The sequence below is a fragment of the Rhinolophus hipposideros genome, assembly GCF_964194185.1.
Source record: "Rhinolophus hipposideros genome assembly, chromosome: 6".
NCBI lineage: Eukaryota > Metazoa > Chordata > Mammalia > Chiroptera > Rhinolophidae > Rhinolophus > Rhinolophus hipposideros.
Genome location: NC_138052.1, coordinates 93,966,958 through 93,989,368, shown reverse-complemented (window position 1 = coordinate 93,989,368; position 22,411 = coordinate 93,966,958). Strand labels below are relative to the sequence as shown.

Genomic DNA, 22,411 nt, shown 5'->3' with positions numbered 1-22,411 from the left:
AATAAGAGGAAAAATATATAATATAAACCTACATATTTACCATTTCTTGTGTTCTTTACTTCTTCCTGTGAGTGTAAGTTAGCCCCTGGTGTCATTTGCTTTCATCCTGAAGGACCTTCTCCATTATTTCTTTTACGGCAAGCCTGCTAGCAATAAAGTATCCCAATCTTCATTATCTGAAAGTGTCTTTGTTTCACCTTCATTTTTGGATTGTTTTGCCGGATATGGAATTCTTGGTTGGCAGATTTTTCTTCAGCACTTTGAATATGTCATTCCATTTTCTCTGGCTTCCATCATTGCAGCTGAGAGAAGTCAGCCATTAATTGTATTATTGTTTCCCTTACTGATGAGTTGTTTATCTCTTGCTGCTTTAAGATCTTCTGTTTGTGATTTCAACATAGTTGAGGCCCTACTGTGTGAATTTTTTGTATTTGTCTTGCTTTGGATTTGTTGAGTTTCTTGCATTCGTACAAAATGTTGTACATGCAATCATGTCAACTGCATCCATTTCCTCCATCTGGTGCCAGCTGATCCTCCAGATTCCTCATACGGCATGATGAGGTTTGACTAGGCTGTGGTTTTAATTCAACTGTGTTTTCTCGGGTTAGCCAGAAATCCGTCCTCCTGAGCCACTGCCTTTTTTATCTTATCATTTGGACTGGGAGCCAGTTGGCTTCAATTTCACATACTTTCGGTGCACCTTTGGATTCAACTCCGGCATAACCCGAGAATCCAATCACCACAAGAATCTTTGGGATCAGGCATTTACCTTTTTTCTTACCATCCTCTACTGTACTGCAGTTTTCTTGGCGAAACTCAGAGGAGGGAATTTCTGGGCCAAGTGATCTGCTCTCTTCCAGACCCTAATCTGTCCCAGGAGTCCATTCTGTTTTCCAAGATCTGGCCAATTTCCTTTTTTCCTCCAAAATCTCTCCATCTCTGGCAGGATTGCTTACCCAGGCCAGGCATCACCTCCAGGTCATGCAAGCTGCGTAACCTCCCCATTCACCCCATTCACTTACAAAAGCGTCAGCCCTCTCAGGAATTTAGTTCATCAAGGCTTCCTTGTATCCATAAGCTTCATGCCCAGTATTGCTATGAGTTGCACAGTGAATTGGAGAGAAACACATTGGATCTATCAGATGTCCCCACCCCTCCCTGGGATGCCATCCTCATCCAGCAACTCGCTCTTACAGAAGCACTTCCCATGCCTCCCCAGACTCACTGAGGGCCCTGAGCCGTTGGCATCCTCTCTGTGCTGCACCCAAGCGGGCAAGCGCAGAATGAGGAAGAGCCAGGCCTGCAGGGATCACTGCCAAGACTGAAAGAACTTGTACTTCTGTCTCAAGCCGCATCTGTCTGCATTTAGTTCAAGACACAGATCACTGCCACCATGTCAGCCACTGAACCTTTCACCAGCCAGATCCAAAGTGGCAGCTTGTGAATGTCCTCCTCACGTTCCCAGTCCCTCGGATCAGTGACAGCTCACACGGTTCAGGCCCTCTTTGATGTTCTGATGGCAGGGTGAGTACCCACCTGTCCTGATTGCCAGAGCTTAAGGGGTTCATAGCCGGCTCTGGCACAGATCTGCTGGTTGCTGTTCTAGGCTCGGCTTCAAGACCCAGGAAGTCTCAAGTTCCCAGAGCGGGGTGGGCAGCTGCCTCCTTCTCCAGCAAGTCTGAGCATCTGGCCCTTGCTGTGGGGACCGAAGCTACCACTGGCCTGTTTGGGGGAGGTGCTTCTGTAAGAACGAGCTGCTGGCTGAGGATGACTTGGGTTTTGTTCATTCATTTGATCACTGAGAGGCAGCCCTGAAGGAGTTTTTTGTGGGTTCTAAAGTAAGGGCACTCTTTCCCCAAGACACTTTACTGCCATCTGCTGGAAAATTGTCAAATTAAGTAGGCAAACTTGGAAATGGTACAACATGTGAATGGTGCCGTCCAGAAGTACAGCTGAGGTCACCCTGCTGAGATGTAGCTCTCAGCTGAGCCTTGAGTAAGGGCTGAGGACATAAAGGCAGGTGATATCTGGTCCCTAACCTTAAGAAGCGCATGGTCTGGAGGGTTGGGGACAGACATAAACAAAAAAACTGTAATGCCATGGGCGAGGGATGGACAACAGACTGTGGGAGCCCAGCATCACTCGCAGTTCAGCCCAGAGCCATGCCCTCTTCTGGGTGGCTGTGCACACCTAGCACTGGGTACTGGTCCAGGCTTCACTCAGTCCCCTGGCCCCCTAGGATGGTCCACACCACAGCCCAGACCCCTAGGCCTCTCTGATGGCTCTCTAAGACCTGGCATCCCAGCCACACCCAGGGTCCACTGCCTGCCCTCATCCTGGAGAGGCCCATTCATCTCAAACCTGAACACCTGCCTGGCGCTGCTCCTCCTCACTCATTTGCATGGCCAGTCTTCAGCATGCAGCTGGCTCTGAAGGCAGCCCCATGGCTGGGTAACCTCCAGCTGATGTCACCTGCCTCCTGTTCCTCTAGCCACAGTACCCCGGGAGCTTGTTAGAAAAGCAAAACCTCAGGCCCTACCCTTGACCCACTGGCTCAGAACCAGCTTTTTATCAAGACTCCAGGTGAGGGGCACTGTTCCGAGCCTTGTCACCGGGCCTCAGGGCCCTATGGAAGTAAAACACTCCGGTTCTAACCTGGGAGGAGGGTGCCAAATAGCCTCCCCTCCTTGGTGTTTCATGTAAACAGTTGATCAGAGTGGGTGGGATTCTGAGCCCCCCCCGCCCTCTTTGCCACGGTTCTCTGGGCCTCAATTATCTGCTCTTGACAATTTTGGAGGAGTGCTGGCACTTGGAAGAGGGTGTAGAGTGCTGGATTAGAGAAAAGAGATGCTGCCTGCCAAGTCCTCTTCTGGCTCTGCTACCTACTGCTGTGTGGCCTTGGTCGAGTGGCTTAACCTCTCTGTGCCTGTTTTCTCATCTGTGAAATCAGGGTAATAGAGGACCTGTTCATCTGAGTGCCTGTCCTGAGGATTGAGTGAGTCAGCCCTTGTAAAGCACTGGGTAATCACCCAGTCAGCATTAATGAGGACCACTGGCAGTTAACGAAGAACCTTGAAAGAAAGGATCTGTTGACAGGGGTGTTTCAGGAAGACAGAGAAGGTTATCAAATATTTACCTACCAGTTACCACAAAATAGAAATTTAATTAATACTTACTCTGCACTGCATCATCATACAGTCGAATTTCAAAGTGTTTCCTAAGAAGGGAAAAGAGTTTTCTTATTATTTTAGAAGGCTTGTTGTCATTGCTCCAGGGACATTTGACTTGCAGCCTTGAGACTAAAGGGTTTCAGGCAGAATAAAGAGGATTAGCTGTCATTGGATGGGAGAAGAAAGTGGGAGACGAGGCAAGGAAGGAGCACGAGGACGATTGTTGACTTAGGGGGCTTAGGGGGTCCTGGCAGGTGGGCCTGCATGAGTTCCGGTTTGGACCTGGCACTTCTGGGACCGCTGGACATCCATGTGCAGTCACTGGCTCCTGGCAGGTCACTGGCTCCTGGAGTGTAGGCTGCACATGGCAGCACCTTCCTAAGAGGGCAGGAGTGAAACAGCACTTCCTCAGCCAGGTGACATGGCCGACACCCACAGGGATGTCACGGGGTTGGTGTGCACCCTCGAGGTGATACGATGAGAATGGCAGTTGACTTGTGTGGTCTTCTTCCCCAAACCCATAGTCTCGTTCTAAGCATGAGAAAAACACCAGGCAAATCCCAGCTGCAGGAGAGTCTACAAAATGCCTGACCTGTCCTCAAACGGACATCAAAAACAAGGAAACTCTGAGGGACTGCACAGGCAGAGGAGCCTATGGCGACATGATGACTAAATGTTGTGTGGGGTCCTGGATGGGATCCTGGTACAGAAAAAGGACATTAGGGAAAAACTAAGGAAGTCTGAATAAAATATAGACTTTAGTTAATAATAACTGGTCAATATAGGTCCATTGATCATGACAAATATACCAAACTAATCGAAGATGTTAATGATAGGAGAAACTGGGTGTGGTTCACGGGATCTCTGTACTATCTGTGCATTTTTTCTCTGTAAATCTGAAACTCTTCTAAAAAATAAAGTGTCTTAAAAAACAACCACATACCACCACCTAAATTCTGCACGTTTACATATCTTCATCACACATCTGTCCCTGCGTCTTTTTTTACAACTCTCTTGACCTTCCACTCCTTTTTGCTCAAAACGGCACTCAGGAAGCCCTGGCCGCCGGCACACAACACCTGCAGGTTCTCAGGTCCTTTCATATTTGTCACAGGCTGGATTTGCTCCAAGAATGCCAGATCTCCAGGCGCCGCAGCCGCTAGAAACAGGGAACTCTACTGCCACCCAGTGGACGTTTTCATTAAAGCCTTCAATGCAGGGAAAGCTGGAGGTCCTGTGGCTGGGAGTGGCCTTGAGCCCAGGCGACCCCAGCCCCGTCTCCACAGATCCCCCATCCAATTCTTACCTAGACCTGGACATTTCCGAACTCTTCCCAATTCTCAATTGTGCAGTCATTTTGTAAGGTTATACTGCACTTTTCACAAAAGGCTTTATTTGGAAGGACGTGGAGCATGAGGGAACTGGGCTCTTCCAGTTTTACTACTGTTTTTCTCCGAAACTCAGACCTAGCCGGACCATCAGCTCTAATGAGTCTTTTGGAGCAAAAATTAAAATAAGACCTCTTATATTAATTTTTGCTCCAAAAGACTCATTAGAGCTGATGGTCCGGCTATAATTTTTGCTCCAAAAGACTCATTAGAGCTGATGGTCCGGCTAGGTCTTATTTCCCAGGAAACACGGTGGCATACTTGGGGACCATGAAGACAAATTTTCGAGCAGCGGGTGTGGCCTGTCCAGCTGCTTTTGAAAGAGTCTGGAGGCTTCAGCTGGCTGGACCTCGGGGCCCTGGCTTCGGAGGGTCTGGGTCTGGGGCCTCAGGCAGCTGTGGTCACCAGCAGCCTCGCTGTGCTGAGCCACTCAGTACCTGTTGTCAGTCAGGGTTTGACGCACATACTGTGGCCATACTGAGGTGAGAGGGACAGGAAGGGGGCTTCCAGAAGGGCAGCAGCATGGCTTTGCATCTTCTAAGAGGGAGGCCCATCCACGGCTGACCACCGGTGTGGCTGTTTGTGCCTCTGGGTTACAAGGAACAAAATGAGCATGTCTTAATTTGGGTCTCCCCAGGAGCAGAGCCTGGAACAAGGGTCTGAATGCTAGTCACTTATTTGGGACTTGATCCCAGAAAACCCTGGTACAGAGTGGATGTGAGCTAGAGAAGGGAAAGAATCCATTAAAAGATGTCATCAAACCACTGACACTGTGGCTTCGGAGCTCTTGCAGGGGAGCACCTATCCCCGCTGAGGGGCCAGGACGATGGCGTGAGGGCTGCTTCTGGAGACACTGATTGCTGTACTTTTGGTGTCCTCGGCCACAACAAGCAGCTTTAGAAGGCAGAAACGAGTGCCAAGGGGATGGGGTGGGGCACTGCCAGGTCCTCAATGTTCGCATAATGGGAGCCAGCACCTAACCCCACCCCATCCACCTCACCCCCCGTGGGGAGGCCCAAGGTGGGACTGCCTAAGGCTGGGGAGGGCACAGGACCACTTGGAGATTCAACTGAGCACAAGGCGGCGCTGTTTGGGTTAGAACTGGGACCTTCACCTGGCCTTCTTCACAGGTGAGACCGTTAGGTGGGGAGATGCAAAGGTCTCGAGTGTGGAGGCGAGTGTGAGAGGCAGCCCCCTGGGGAGGAAGGAGGGTGCCAGCTGGGGAGCAGCCTTGTCTGGAAGCTTCCCCTGGGCTGGCCAGGGACTCCTCCACTGGTACTATCTGCCACCCCAGTTGCATCTCCACCAAAGGAAGACCCAACTACTGAAGCTAGAGTTACTGAAATACTTGGAACACCAAGTACTTAAGCGATAAAAATTTATTGCCAAGGAACAGGAGTTCTGATGAAGTACAGCTCATCTGTGAAGAATGTTGGAAAATACAAATCTTTTCCACAAATCTGCCTTCCTGAAGTGAAATCTAGGATGCATTTCACAAATTGCAGAGGACACAGTCTCCTGCACAGAAACCTGGTGGTCATCATACTGAAGACCCAGGCACTTGCCCTGAGGAGCACGTGCTCCGCCTTCCAGCCAGAGGGATGCCCCTGGTTTTCAGTTCCCTCCCGATGACCACACAGGGAACCCAACATTAGCAAGGCCTTAGTGGTCACCATGAGCCAAGCACACAACACGGAATCCTCCTGCAAGCTGTGAAGTGGCATGGCCTAGTGCAGCCATCACCGTCGTCTTCGGTCAGCGTGATCTCTGGGAGGTAGAAGTCCCTGCGAGAAGGTTCGACTTTTGTCCCTATTAACTGTCCTGGGTTGTTAACGCTTGGTGGGGGACGCGGGCTGACTGGAGGTATTGGCAGGTGGAAGCTGATGGTGGTCCTTTCTTAGTGGAGAGCTGGAGCGGGATGTGTTCAGATTGCTCCTGAGGGAGGTCTTCCTGTGGGGCTGACCAGCCAAGAGGACTTTCAGATTGTAGTGTGGGGAGTCTTACCTTGTCCTTCACGCCCGGTAGAAACCAGATGGCCAGAGGGTATCAGACTCTGAGAGATGTGTATAGAAACAGAAGTGGCCTGGGAGAACACCTCTTTTAAATGCAGGAGTAGCTGAAGGGGTGTGTCCTGGGCCGGCTGTCCTGTTCCTCTGAGGGGCCTGTCTGGCGAATTCTTAGGGGGGATAACTCACTACCTGGGTGTGGCCCCCGCCTCCAGAATGCACAAACTGTGTGTTACCACGGTCACTATCTTATTACACCCTTGTGAACAAGGGAGGCAGGATAAGAACTACACGCTACCGCTGAGCAGCCTGGGGCTCAGTTCAGGTTATTTTGGGGGGTGGAATGGGGAGGAGACACCTGACGTGACTGGCAGGAAGTAGAACTTGTGCTAAAGCATGAGTCAAGCCCTCAGTGTGGCCACTTATTCCCATCTGACTCATGAGTTCCCCCTCAGAGAAAGGGCTGTCACGAGTTCTGTCACTGGGGGACCCTGTCATCTTTGGAGAACTACAACATACAAGGAGACTAAACCACCGAGAAGTGATAACAAATAAGATGAAGTGTTTTGAACGAGGGCATGTCCCTTGCCGTCACTCGAGAATGGTGATCCCACTCTCTGACAAAGGTTAAACCAAGAAGCTCGGACAGGTTGTGTGCTCCATGTCACCAGGCTGTGGAGGGCACAGCTTCTTCCGGGGGCCATGTAACACCAGGCTTCCTAGTTCTTCACCTTCCTTATAGTCCCATTCTAGTAACATAAATACTCCTGCAAAGTCCTTCAGTTTTACCTCAGAGTGCTAACTGTCAAGGGTCACGGAAGCAGAGGAAGGACCTACTTCCACAGGCTGTGATGTCAGTGACACTGTTAAAAGGCCTGATACCACTGAACTGAGAAAGGAAGGGCAGAGGAGCTGTGAGCCCTATAATGTACGTGCAAATCATGTTTTCTGACACCAAAAATAAAACACTGAATGGGAAAAAAGATGTAGAGGGAGGGGTGCGTGTTGCTTCTGGTTAGGGTTTGTGACAAAGGTTGTGCTGCTCACAGGGACCAAATGCAGCGATCTGTGAAACATCATAAAAACGGACAAGCTGTTTCTCCAAAATTTTATTTTAATTTAAATTACAGGGCCAGCCAGATAGTCCAATAAGAAATTTACTTTTCCTTAGGAGAAAGGAAATGCTTTTATGGCATTGTTAACAATTGTATACATCCACCTTTTTTAAAGGGTTAAAAATCACCTTGAGTAACTGACTTACGTAAAATTAAATCTTTATAACGCAAAAGAAACCACTTCTAGTATGATAGTTTTGGTAATACTCGTATGCATATATTAAATGATCGTAAATTCAAATGCAAGTTTTCCACTTTGAAAGTTTGCACAGGCTTGTTTACAAACCACAAGCCTCTGAATCTTCACTCTCTCCCGAATGCAATGTGACAGTAACACATGGGTGTTTCCTTCGACATGCTGCCCCTCACTGTCCTTCACACTCTAGTGCTACGTGGCCTTGCCAAAGTGGAAGCTGTTTTGTTGTTTCAAGTTCAAAGAACCAGTTTGGCAAGGAAACCTTTCTTCTGCTTGGTGTACGTAATGTTTTCACACTAAACCCAGACACCCAGCACTAGACCAGGAGAACCAGACTTTCACCACAGCCAAGTCTGCCTTCCTAAACATCTCGGATGTTTTCATTTCAGGGAGCTTGGTTTGCTTCCCCTACTGCCGATGGAAAAACATGAATGATTTTGGTAAAGGCAGCCTCAGCAAAATCAGTTACAATGTAGACTGCCATTTTAATTAAATAGAATAAAATGCACCTATATTTTCTGGAGCTCTTTTCCTAAGTGGTCTTCCTAGAAGGAGGTCTTACAACCTGCTGAAACATCACTCGGGAGTCTCATTTTACTGGCTGATAAATAATTCAATTAGTAAGAGATGCTAGCAAAGAATAATTATATAAATGTCTTAGTCAGCTACAGCCATAGCCATGCTGCATCCGAACTGGCAAACTGATTTGTAAGTTGTTAGTTGTGATCTTCGTATCACTAAGATGAACAGATACCATTCTATTAACTTTACAGATATATTCTAGGAGACGTTGTTCTGCTGTGGTCACAGTAACAAAAAAGTGGTGCAAAATCAGTTACTTTATAAATACTGATAATTTGCAGCATTAAGGAATAGGACATTAAAAAAAATAAATTTCCCCATGAGACACCTATGACTAGGAACTCTTCTTTTCCTAAGAGAAGCCAAAGTTTTAGTTATTCAGTTTCACAACTATTGTACTGGGTTACTTACTCTAAAAAAGAAAGGGTGCGCTACAGGGGTTTCCCACACACACAAAGAATCAGCATTAATTTAGCATAATCGGTATCATTCATAGATACAGCAAACTCATGACTCATTTTAAATGAATAAGGCCAATATTATGCAGGAAAGTGTGGCTGACTGAGTTCCAAGTCAGTATTTGTAACCTGTTGATGGCACCCATTGGATAATTGAATACAAAGGTTTGGTTTACTTTTTTCTTTTAATGCTGTGATACTTAAATGTTAAATCAGCATTTTCGTGTGATCTGAAGTATTTCAATTACATATGAGCATTCATTTTTTGCAAAAACTCAATATTAGGTAATAGTTACATACTAATACAATAACATTCCTCTGCTGTACAAATTAAATCATTTAAAAGAAATGAGCATTCTAAGAATTATATACAAAAGAAACCTGTAAGCGCTGTTGAAATGAAATGCAAGGTTTCGCTGCTAGCTCTAGTTTTAAAAGACCTTCTGAAAGGGAAATTAACAAATACCTTTCAACATATCCAGGTTTACAAGTCTCAAGAAAATCAAATGTCAAAAAAATTCTAGAAAGCTGTGAAAAGCATATATACATTTTCCTTATGACCTTATGAAGCTTCACACTTTTAAGAAGTTGCTAAGTTTCAGTGTCAATTTATTCGCATGTCAACTTTATCCCCCCAGAAAGCTCACGTCTTGGGCTCTGTGCCCCTGACTTCAAATACAGCCCTTTAGCGGAGGCCGCTGGCCTCGCCAAACTCGGCTCTCCAACAGGGAAATGCGACCCCGTTTGTGGGTGTCCAGGACCCCAGGGACGCCCCCCTGCCCTACACCACACTGTCATGTCACCTCTACAATTGCCTTCGTGAACCTAGCCATGTTCAGAACCCCTACAGCAAACCGTCTGTGAATCCTGAAACGACACAGAGATCAAGAGAAAGTCCACGCGTGCTCTAGTGTGCAAGAAAGCAGCAGCTACGTTCTCCAACTTGGACTACGAAAGAAAACAAGGAAAAATGGAAAACCGTTCACTTAACAGCAGATTAGCAGTAATGTCCCTCCTGGGGGGGGGGGGGAGCCTGATGCTGAGGGCCAGGTGCTGGGTTTGGATCTAATACTTTGGGTGTTTGTGGGGAGTTAGGCTTCCTGCTGAGCTGGTCTCTTCAAGTCCCTGATCTGTTTGACTAAATAGGTCTTCTCGTCGTTAAACTGCTCGTCTTCCGTCCTGTCATTCTGAAACTTGCTCAGGAACTCTATGAGTTTGGTCTGGTTCTTGAGGAGAATGTCGAGGATGGGCTGCGTCTTGTTAGGGTTGGCGACAAACACCTGGCCAGAGAGAAGGCACCATCAGTCACAGGGAAAGAGAGGACGGACGCCTGCGGGCAGGGGCAGCGCACACGGCGTGGGCCCGGGAAGCTCGCTCGCTGTGTGCTCTGCGACTGCACTTCACAACGTGCAAATTAAAAAGAGGCTGACATGGTTTCGCACAAAAAGGACTGGCACACTCATTCATGCTCTGAAACTCAGTGGTTGGTTTAAATACACATTCTGATTTGGGGATAAAATGGGCAGAAATTATTTCTGGGCACAGAAGGTCGGAATGGATTTTGAGAATAAAATCCTCCAGGGAAAGCATTAAGAAACGGATTATTACCCTTTACTTTGTGATTAATAATCTTCTACGCCAAAGATCAATGACATTCACCTCCAAGTAAACTGTTGTTCCCAAATCTAAATAGTATACCCCATTTCTGGGTCTATTCTTCTGCTTAAATGTTGTGCCGCACAAACAGGAAAAGTAACCGAATTGAACTGTATCACTTAGATTACCAAAGCGAGGCTAATAATATTTTAGGAATTGTAATGAAATACAGTGAACAATTGTGAAGGCAAGTTGTACGCTACCTTAAAAACGTGAAAGGCCTCAAACTGGATGTTACGGCTTTTGTCTCGTAGAAGGTTCATCATTAATTTGAGGTTCTCAGGTTTACTGATGTACTTTGTCATAATTGTGAAGTTGTGCCGGTCTAATAGTAGTTCCCCGAGAAGCTGAGAAGACATTTAAAGAATTATCTTACATGATTGCTAAGATTTCAGGAAAAAACAGTTTTTAAAAAAGAAGTCATTTAATAATCATCATTATTAAGTACCGAACATTAGCAGGCACTGAAAAGACAGGAATTGGACTGAGTTATGGCCCGAGAAGTTATCGAGTGCCTGCCGCCTGAACACCTCTTGGGGTTTAACCCTATGGTGAGTCCCACTGATCTCTCAAGAGGACATTCAAAGCGCACTTGGCCCCAAATCTGACACTGTCAGAGTGCGTCTACTCTTTAAATCTGCATTTGCGTTATCTCACTAAAAGAAACTATAAAAGAAACTGTTCACAAGATAAGGTGTTGATAATTCCTGTTAACTAACTGCAAACTTTAGCTTAATTACAAACTTAATTTCATTATTTTTATTTTATTTATCTGAATTTCATACGACAAAAGATGAGGCCCAAAGTTCTGCACACACACTGAAGTTATCGTTTCATCATAGCTGATTCAGAAAAGGTTCCCTCTTAAGCCACGTACCCTGAAGCGCATCACTAATCCGTGCCTTCATGTTCACTGAGTGCTAGAGCGCTGATTATATTACATCAGCCCTTAAGTTTTCAATTGTCCTTGCTTATTCTAGACTTTATTCTAGACTTTTCTTTTTCGGAAACCAGCAGTCACCCCACTGTGTTGCAAGTGTGCCAACTTCCAGTGGAGGCCTAGTGTGCAGGTGGTGCAGCTTGCAGTGGGGGAAGGGGCAAGGCCAAGCGGAGGAGGAACCCTGGCAACAGCCTGCCTGGGTTCGAGTCCTGGCTCCCTACTCCTTGTGAGCTGTGTAACCTGGAGCATGTTGTTCAGCGTCTCTGTGCTCAGTCTCATCATCTGTACAATGGGAGTGGACAACAGTGCCTCCATCTCATGAGTGTAGTCAGAATTATAGTGTGAACTGGGCAAAGCACGTGGGAGCTAAGAGTCTAAAGAGAGACGTGGTGTGGGCTCTGAGGGAAGGAAACGGCACGGAAGGAGCTACTCTGCTATGGTTTAACTGCTATGTAATTCCTGTCTGGGTTCCTGGCGAGGTTCTAGATACTTGAAGTTTCCCGATAAGTAACATGTCCTCATAGTAAAACAAATAACTGGATGTGCAGGAAAACAAATCTATTCTAGTTAGGATTTATAAAGAATATACAAGAGGAATTCAAAAGCTCAGACAGGTGTCACATCGATTTGGATCATAAAATCTACAACTTTCGAAGTAAAAAGCAACCAGTATTCACTCTTATGAAGACTCAAAAGTTAGTATAAGTATGTGAAGGTTTAAAGCTTTGTTGGGGTTTGTTTTCTATCACAGAAATCAATGAAATACTGAAAATGGCTCATTTCAGTCTTCTTATTTAGAGGAGGATGACTGGTGATTCATTAGATTTCTTTGGATATAAAAATTACATATTTATATCTTAAATATAAAAATAAAAAGTTTTGCACAAGGAATATAAATTTAAATACAGGAATAAATAAATGCCAATGTAGCTGCAAAAAGGAGTACAAATTAAAATCCATTTTTAAAGAACCACTGGTCTTCAAAAGCGCTGTGTGTGTTCATGAGGTATTATGAGCTAAAAGTAACTGTAGGAGTAAAAGACTTGCTTCACATCCATTCTCAAGTGCTTACAAGTGGCAGCCTCGATTTTCGTTTTCATGGTGGTAATTCTGAAGCAGCAGAAAGGTCTTAAAAGCAGCCCAAGAATTTAGAATTTAGTCAAAGTCTAGTGATTTGCCAACAAAATAAAGAGTTGCCCCTGAAGAGGTACTAGCCCTGGAAGCTACAATCCCAAGCCATCCAGTCTGGCCTCCTTGGCTTTAGCAGACAGCGGCCCATCCAGCTGCTTACATCTGGGTGACTGCTGGAGACTGGGACACCTGGGCCTTTAGGTACAGAGAGGTTCCCGGTGTGGGGCCACTTCACTCTGAGGATCACAGGGGAACCTGCACTCTATCATCCTGATGTCCAGGGAGGGGAAGTTCCTTACACAGCTGTCAGAAATACTGGACCCACCCCGGAAATGAAAGGATTGTTCCTATCATTGTTCCTATCAGCTGTGAGAATCACGGGTGACCATTAGCCAGCACACCACAGACAGGTTAAGGATCCCGACCCTGGACTAAACGATGGCTGGGAGGCTAGGCTCGAGCCCCAGCAATGAGTGGGTGCTTTACGGTAGGGAGTGTCACATTTCCAAGCTGTAGTTCTTATTGGTTCCTGATTGTATGAGTTATAGCCTTAAGGGGAAGAAAGGAAGTAGCTGGCCAGATGGAAAGGATTCTTCTGGAAATGTTCATGGCAGAGAGTGTTCTTATCAAAGGACACAAAGTATAACAGATGCTCCTTTTCATTAGTGAATTTCCATAGAAAGATAAGGTCTTCCAGCGTGATCTCCCCAGGGCAGGAAGGGGAAGTAGGAAAAGAGTCTTGATCAAAATGAATTCAGATACCTCTGAGGAAAAGAACTCTGGGCTGAGGAGAATTTAAAAGAGGACCTGGCAAACAATGTAAATGGAATTATGATTGTTTTTCAAAGTCCTTTGTGATTCCATCGATAGTTCCTGTCACAGAATGAGGCATATGCATTTATTGACAGCAGCAAAAATTTTCTGCAGCAGGGGTCGGCTAGCTTTTTGTAAAGGGCCAGATAGTTTGCAGTTTAGACATTGCAGGCCATACAGTCTTTATGGCAATCATTCAAATCTGCTGTTGTAGTCTGAAATAGCCATCGACAATATGTAAATAAATTAATGTGTTTGTGTTCCAGTAAAACTTTACATACAAAAATAGGCAGTGGGCTGGATTTGGCCCCTGGGCTATAGTTTGCCAACCCCTGTTCTAGACCTTTAATTTAAGTCTTAAATTTAAGTTTCCAATGAAATTGTTCATATCGTATTTTAACATAAAGCAGCCAAATCTGTTTTCCCGCTCCAACCATCCCCCTACCCTCACACAATAAGTTGTGCCCTCTGGGCAGCGCCTTGGGAAGACAACCCCTGCAGTGCCCTCATTTATTTGATGAGATTCTAAGTTTTAGAAATATGCTTCAAAATCTAAAATATTGTACTAAGAGATAAAGTCCTCTTCAAAATTTTGTGTATTCCATTTTGGTATCTAACTCACAAGAAGGTGGGCAGGTGTCCTGTGTGGACCACTGCCAAACCCCATTCCTTCCCACAAAAATAATGACCATGGATAAATGTTATTTTCCCCGTAAAGGTGTAATACCCATCCCAGCATCTCCCAAATTCAAAATTCAAACACAGGGTGAAGAAAAATAAACTGCATAAAATAAATAATCTGTCATACCTTGAGTGACTGTCTTTTTGTCACATAATTTTCTGAATGAAGTAACTTCTCGTATTCACTGAAGAACTAAGAGACAAGAAAACACATATCAGGGTTATTTTTTTTTAAGACTGGTAGAAGCTGAGGGCAAACTTGGAACCCCGCAAGGGCCCATAGTTGCCCAAGCCCACCTGTAGCACCCCTGCCTCTGATGGGCTCAGAGACCCTCGGGGTGATGACCACTGACCACCTCTGTGAAGAGGGCTCCGGGACTGACCCTTCTCAGCTCTAGCCAGGCTCACACACAGATTTTATCTGGCCCTCTTCTGTCACCCAAACTCCATAACGCACAAAACATAAGTCCCTTCCTGCCACTGTTTGCTCACTGTTGAGTTAGCTCTCATTTCCTGGTGTTTTATTAGAAAATTTATATTCTTTACATATGAAAACTGAACTAATCCAAAGCACAAACAGAGAGAAAACTAACCTGTTATTTCAACACATTAAGCAAGGAGAGAAAATAAGAAGAGAAGAGAGGAGAAATTCAGCTCTGTGTTTTAAATTGGTAGGACTCGGGCTCAAACTTGAATAATGGGAGGGAGTTTGTTTAGAAAATGAGGGGAGGAAAGATATTCTTGGGGGATAAAAATGGCAGGACAGAGCACGAGTGAAGAGCTGGAGAATGCAAAAGGCTCCAACAACTGACAAGTGTCCAGCAGATTTACAAAACTCTGCTAAGAGCAGTATCCCTGGAATGGTGTGGCGTACAAACCGGATTAAAGGAAGGAAGGAGGAAATGGAAAGGAGGGGCACACTTTCAAAAAGTTAGGTGGAGAGAAGGCCAGTTAGCTTAAAGAGACGCATGCATGCGCGCCCAGACACACACATTTATTTGTTTTTGTTTTAACTATAGACTGGTTTTAAAAGTTCCCAAATTCTGTAGTACTAGCATGACTGTTGGATAGCAATCTTTCCTGAAGTTTTGCACTGGTTGTGGTGGGTGGGAGATGATGCCTGCTTTGTAACTTGTCTGTGCTAGAAAACTACCATGTTTCCCTGAAAATAAGACCTTGCCGGACAATCAGCTCTAATGAATCTTTTGGAGCAAAAATTAATATAAGACCTGGTATTATATTATTTCATATCATATCACACATCATATCGTATTTAAGATCCAGCCTTATAGTAACATAAGACCGGGTCTTATATTAATTTTTGCTCCAAAAGACGCATTAGAGCTGATGGTCTGGCTAGATCTTACTTTCGGGGAAACAGGTATGTGCCTGTGCTTTATGCTAGGTCTTCAGCAGCCATTCATCTGTGGTTTAGAGGAGAGGTTAGCAAACTATGTCTCAAACCCAGTTCACTGCCTGTTTTTAGAAATAAAGTTTTATTGGAGCATAGCCATGCTCACTCGTGTATTGTTAACAAATTCGTTTACATATTGTTTATGGCTGGCTTTGCAGTGCATCAGACAGGATTGCTGACAGACCACATGGCCCAGGAAGCCTCAAATATTTACTATCTGGCCCTTTGCAGAAAGGGTTTTCTGACTCTTGGCTTAAAACTAACCCAGAACTGCCTATGCATTGTTTCCTTAGCTCAAGTCTAGGAAGAGGTGGGACAGCCATCTACTTACTATGCAGGCAGGTGAGAAAAGGCTGTTAACCCCACCTTCTCCTAAATGATCATCAAATCAACCGTCCAAACAACCGGATCGACCTTTCGGTTATAATAGTAACATGAGTACAGACACCAAGTTCCTGACAGAAAATGCAAGTTACAATTTTCTGCTATGCAATTCTTAGTTGCAGGGAATTCTTCTCATGAGAACTGCCTGAAGAGTGCGGATATAGCCCAGAAGTGGATATCCGACCAGAAGTGTTAGGTTCCGTCCCAGGATTCGGACAGACGGGCACTGTTTGGGCTCCTCAAAGACCTGCTCTCAGGGAGCCGCAGATGTAAAGAGTTCAGCATCTTATTCCCTGCAGAGCCATCCCGAGGACTGTGTCCACTACTTAGCACTGTCATTTAATACCCCTCTGGGAATGCCAATGGGAGAAATTTGTTTCAGGTCCCAGTGCAAGAAAAGTCTGTTTCTTTTGAGCAACAGACATCTATCGTGCTTTACAGAGACTGTGATCCTTTAATTGATTTTGTTTCCCTCTGGTTTTGGTTACTAGAAAGCTCAGTGTCGAGGTGTCTGGGATTTTAGAGCATGCATTTAGTGTAATAACGTCACCTCTGGCTTAATTTAAATGACCCCAATCTCCCAACCTTCCTTCTCCCTCCCTCAGATCGGACTGCACTGCATACATTTCTGTCAGTTGCCTCGCCTGGATCTTTTCAAAAACCCTGTTAACCAATGCCATCCATTAATAACATGTAGGAAAATCTTTTACTGCAAAACTAAACAGATACCACTGCCTGTAGTAAATTTCTTAGAAACTGCTTTAGTATGTATCTTTTGTTGGCTTTAAGATATGGGTATGTTGAAAAAAATCTCTGAGACCAGGTGGTAATAAAAATAATATAGCTAATGTGTATTAAATGCTTCCTGTGCTCCAGCATGTTACGCACTTGACAGACACCTTCTTATGTCATCTGCACAACAACCTAGGAGGTAGGTACTATGAGAGCCTCCTTTTGGGACTGCAGGTCCTGAAGGCACAAAGGGTGAAGGAAGGCAGCTGCCCAAGGTCTGGGGATGACCATGCCGCCATTTTAACCAACACACACACAAAAAGAAACACACCCATATCCAAATACACCCAGGCAGAAATAAACATACTTGACCAGCAATGTTTAAGTGATTTATAAGGCGAGTTACGAAGGACTATGTACTGTGCATTGTGCTATGATGTTACTGGAAGGGAAAGACAGGGGAGAAAAGGAACACAAAAGAATTGGAAAGCATAGGTTTTGATTTTATAAGATTTTTATAAATTTTATAAGAATCTTATAATTTAGTTGAAGAGCTAAATGAAGAATGATGATTAACCACACTTAGGATTTCAAAAATTCAAATGACTAGTGGAAGAATGAAAACCTAAGCCAAATCTTACGGGAAGGAATAGGACTTTTCAGTGGACAGTTATCATCATAACTTCTCTAATAGCACCTACGAGCTCTCGGACAACGTGGAAGTTAAACTCATATGGCAAGGACGCGCCTGTGGGTAAAGAGAGCAGAGCTGGCACCTGGTGGAGGACATCTGACACTGTGGCCTGGAGGCTGCTGTCACGGAGGGCAGTGAGGTTATCAGAGCACTCAGAATTGTGTACAAACCCCTTGGGGGCTCTATTACCAGGAAGTCGGACATGCCTCAAGCTGGAAGGGACCTCATTGCTGGGTTAGTCCAATGTCCTCCCTTTTACAAACAGGGACGGACTTCTGAGTTCCCCAGAGGTAATGGCCTTGGTGGTGAAAAGGAGTTAGCAGAGCAGGGGCAGAACCACATCCTGCCTCCTCTAAGCTACCATTTGTCTCACTCTGTCAGCTGTCACCTCCCTTTTCGTTTGTAAGCAGCACGAATGTGAGCCACTGATGGAAAGGGAGAATCAAGAAGTCAGATATAATCATTTTCCTTTATCTCAACTGTATATTATCACTGAGCACCAAAGTGCTTTATTTCCCTCTTCTAAAGCAAGAAAGATACAAAGGGCAGTGTGTCAAACAGAAAGACGAAAGTCTGTTTCTGACCAAATAACACTCTATACCTCACTTCATTAAAGAAATGAACACTGAAAATATGCAAAATAATTATTCTGGTACAAAATCTAATTGAAATCTTCATTTCTGGTAATAAAACTTATAATTTGCTATTTTAAAATAGTATTTCATATACTTACTCTATCGTAATGCTGTTCCAAAAATTCTGCACTGAGCAATTTATGTCTTGTAAGTAAATCCTAGAAAAAGAAAAAATATTTTTAAAATGCTGTTCTGCATTCAAGTTCTTTTAGAAAAGAGAATCCTAAAACATTCCATGCCATTTTACCTAATAAAAACTGTTGTTAAACATTACCATACTTAAAAACACTTGAGCATGAATTAGATTGAAAATGTTTATCTTTACATAAGAGAAAATGAGATCACTAATTTGAAATTGTGATTTTAATGATTTAATGACATGTCTACAGCTCTTACAAGGAAAAATTTCAAAATTAAACATACAAGGCAATGGAAATATATACTCAAACAAAGGAATGAAGAATTGAAGTGAAATAAAAGTACACAGTTGTGATAAAATATAGAATACTGCTCCTGGTGTAGAAAGAGGAAATTTCTTTAATTAGAAAAAGTACTAGAGGGTCCATTTTCTTCCTCCTAAATTCAATTACATTCCGTTTCTTATCTAAGGTAACCTTTGGCAGCCATAAGATGTGCTTTAAAAGCCCTGTCATGTTATAAATATTAGCTCCTAAGTAAGCAGAATGATGCTGCAGATATGTAGAATCAAAAATTAGGATGGCCTCGAGTCTAATTCTACATTACTATGAACTAGAGCTTATACCTCACCCTACGGATTTCCCTGGAAACAACTGTAGATCATTTATTCAGAAAATATCTACTTTGTGCCAAGTAAAGTTGTAGATGCGGCGTTTACAAAGAAAAAAAGATGTGGCCCCTGCGTTCTAGGACCTGGAAGTTAGCAATGGACGAGGCTTGGTCTCACCAGGTGGGAAAGAGAATGGGAACGTGTGACAGCAGGAACGGTCAGTCAGTATTTGGTAAATTAATGACTACAGTTCCTTCAGAGCGGCCCACTGGATGACTGGTGAGTGCCAATCCTCCCCTCTCTTTGAACCAAGTTTCCTTGTTTTCTTTGCTGTTTACATTTGAGTTACCCAGGTAACCAGTGCTTCCTGCAGTATGTCCAGGTGCCATACTGGTCCGGGAAACGCTCTAAGAAATGTCCCACGGACAAGCGAACGTGGAAAGCACTACAGCTCTGGTTCCCTCGTGGGGATCCATCAGGTCACAGGACATTCTGCAGGAAGCTCTTACGTCGCCTGTTAGCACCCTTTGCTGAAAGGCCTTCATCGCACAGCTTTTCCTCTCTAGGTACCTACAACTCGAGCATCACTCCCACAGGGAACCCTTCCGGACTGCTCACCAGCTGTGGGGTTATTCAACTAATGTCTTCTCTCATGGTAGACTGTAAATTCTACAAAGACAAGGGTCATATCCATTTTTACTCATCTTTGGATCCCTAGCACCTATGCAGGCCTAGCACATAGTAAGAGCTTAATATTTAATAAATGAATGAATGAACCAACAAAATCAGGGAATAAGTTTGGGAAAACATCACATTAGGCAATGTTCAAAGTATAGTTTTAGGAAGGCTTCTAATTCCACCCCAAAGATTTACAGGTGTTTAAACTGCTGGATAGGGTATGATTGTATGCCCAGGAAAGACCCCTGGGGATCGAACGAGCAACCCTGGAAACCAGGAGTTTATGCTTAGTACCTCAAACGTCTGCCCATTCTCACATGGGGAAGGAGATGGCGGGGGCAGGAGAGCTGCTATTAGCTCAGTACGGGGTCAGACGTAAGGCAGAGGAACACAGGAATGTGCAGGGCGACTTGTTGAAGAGCACGTCCCTGCCCTAACATGCTCTGCAGTCTGTTGGTGGCGGTCTCCCCTGTGTGGGAGCCTCAGGGCAGGGGTCTGTCTGTATGGTGCCCACAGGGCAGGCACTCAGCCTTGTGGAAGGCACTGAGCGAACACACAAACAAGCAAGTGAAGGGATTAATGAGTCAGAATCCACACGAGAGTATCATCCCTACTTTTTTGTGGCTACATCATTCTGGAGGCCAGTATGAGGAGGTGCTGAGAAAGGAGTCCAGTGCTCACTGCTCTGTCATAATCTGCTAAAGAGAAGGCCAAGGAGGAGGTCTGAGAGACAATGGCTCTCGGTTGGGGTTGGGTTCTTAGGAACAGGTAAATAGAAAGTATTGCTGTAAAAAAGCAAAGGACCTAAAAATATTGTGCAACAGATTTTTACTGCAGGTTTGAGTAAGGGGACTATTCACTCTGAAGGATATATGGCAAGTAGGAGCAGGAGGCTCACAGTTGGGCTACACATGAAAATGGGGACCTGGAACATCTCCCCGTCTAGGGGAGAGTCTACTTGTTACCTAGTTTAAAAAGACCAGGCAACTCAGGAAACCACTGCCAATCTAGGAATCAGATCTCAATGGTCTTGGGATGGGAGAGAGAAAAGGGGTGCTGTGAGACTGCCAGAGTAGGAGTGGAGCCCTTGTATCACGATAGGAAGGGCCATACAAGGGCGTGGAAGGGAGAGCAAAACATTAGTAGGAAAGGAGCAACTGCTGACAGCCAGCGCTGGGTAAAAAGGCTGATACTAAGCTGGGAAAAGCTGGGGCTTAGGCAGTGTCTCTGCTCAGAGATGAGAAGGAACCTTACGGTAGGGACCAGAGCCCAGGGCCTTGCACTGCTCCGACCCGGGTATCGGGACAGAGACCGACAGAACAGAACACGGAGGGACAAGGTTGTGCAGTCAATGTCTGGTCAGCACCTGCACAGTTTACAGGGTGCATGTGGTCCAGCCCAGGAGAGTCCCCACGTTGGCCCAGAGGGGGAGAAGAGCAGGATTTTTCATTTTCCACCTGTCTACATTCCAGTACATCCCAGGCCCTGGTGTAACTTGGAGAAAGGTCAGGGATCATCTTCCAAGTCCAGAGGATTGAGCAGCCAACCTCTAGGGTGGGTTGAATTAAAAAAAAAGATTCCTAAAAGTTATGTGAGTTATCTGATAAAAGAGTCTTGGAATCCCGAAGACATGCTGCTGAGCCAGGGGCCTTATTTTCATGGCAAGTCTTTTTAGTCCAATTTCCTACTTGGTGCTTGAATATGTCCAAGGACAAGCAACTCAGTTCTTCTAACTGCACACAGCTTTGGAGCTCTCAGAGTTAGAAAGGGTTTCCTGTGCTAGTATCAAAGCCTACGCCCAGGCAAATTCCAGAAGCTGTCAGAGCCAGCAGACAGGTGTAATCCACTTTCTAGAGGACTGCCCTTCAAATACAAGTGGTGTTCTCATGGCAAGTCCCGACCGGGTCTTCTCTTCTCCAGGCTACATATGTCCGTTCCTTTAACCACCCCTCGAATGACAGGTTCTGAGTCCCCCTCACCATCTACTGTCTTCTCAAAGTCATCTATTTGTCTACTGCCTCTTAAAGGAGAGCACCTGGAACGAAACACATTTATGTGGTGTTACCTGGGAAGCTTATAGTGGGCTCAGACCATTAAGTGCTCTTTAGGTCACACATGGTGTGGTCACCTGTAGCTTTGGGGCAGCACCATCGGACTGTTTCATCTTACAGGACGTATTCAGAATTTTGTTCTCAAAACGGGCTCTGCAGTCAGACTGCCTGGATTCAAATTCGGGCTTCCCCATTTATTGTCTGACTTCACTCAACATTTCTAGGCTTCAGTGTCCTTATCTGTAAAGGAGATAACAATACCTCCTTCATGGCACTTTTTCAGTATAAGAAGTTCCCTACATGTTAGTGATTATTACATTCAGTAATTGTTACATTTGTAGTAACTATTATTATCACGCTTTATTCCTCCGTCCCATATTATACAGTTGGGTCCCTCAGTGGGAGACCCTAGTTATCTCTATTACTTTCATCCTGTTACATTCTGGCCTCTCTTGTCTTTCTAAAGCCTCATTTTAGGATCATTTTAGGATCATTTAGAAGCCTCCTTTTAGGATCACTGCTATTTTCTATTTTTCCTTCATGGCTGATGAAGTATGCTTTCATCTAAGTCATTACCAGTGTTCAGCCTGGCTGAGTGGAGATAACGGCCAGTGGAGCTCTGTTTCCAGCACCTTATGGATACGACATTCAGTTAGTTGCGAATCACTACACTGAGACTCCATCTAGTTCCTAATCTTTTTATTGTTTCCATGAAAATCGGTCTGTACAATTATTCGACATCTAGATATCCTCAGTGTCCTAAAGGAACCCTAATAGCTACTGTTTACGACATACATTTTAGCAGATGAAGAGACTGAGGTTAAATCAACAGCAGAGCTGGGACTTGAAGCCAGGCAGCCACACCCTTGATCTACTGCATCTGTGAGGTATGACTGAACTTACTCTTAGTGAATCCAGGCTGGCTTGGGGTGCACGGTT

The 22,411-nt window shown here is 44.9% G+C and overlaps 1 protein-coding gene across 7 annotated transcripts in view; it reads right to left on the bottom strand.

Annotated features, from left to right (window-relative positions):
- Positions 1–5,890: 5,890 nt before the first annotated feature.
- Positions 5,891–22,411, bottom strand: part of CAB39 (calcium binding protein 39) — a 77,377-nt gene continuing 60,856 nt past the window's right edge. For all 7 annotated transcript variants that reach the window (XM_081051138.1, XM_081051139.1, XM_081051141.1 and 4 more), the window contains 4 exons: positions 18,094–18,153; positions 14,264–14,329; positions 10,775–10,918; positions 5,891–10,195 (listed from right to left, as the gene is read on the bottom strand). In XM_081051138.1, coding sequence (XP_080907264.1) covers positions 10,007–10,195; positions 10,775–10,918; positions 14,264–14,329; positions 18,094–18,153 — 459 coding nt within the window. In that variant the 3' untranslated portion in view covers positions 5,891–10,006. The remainder of the gene's footprint in view (positions 10,196–10,774; positions 10,919–14,263; positions 14,330–18,093; positions 18,154–22,411) is intronic.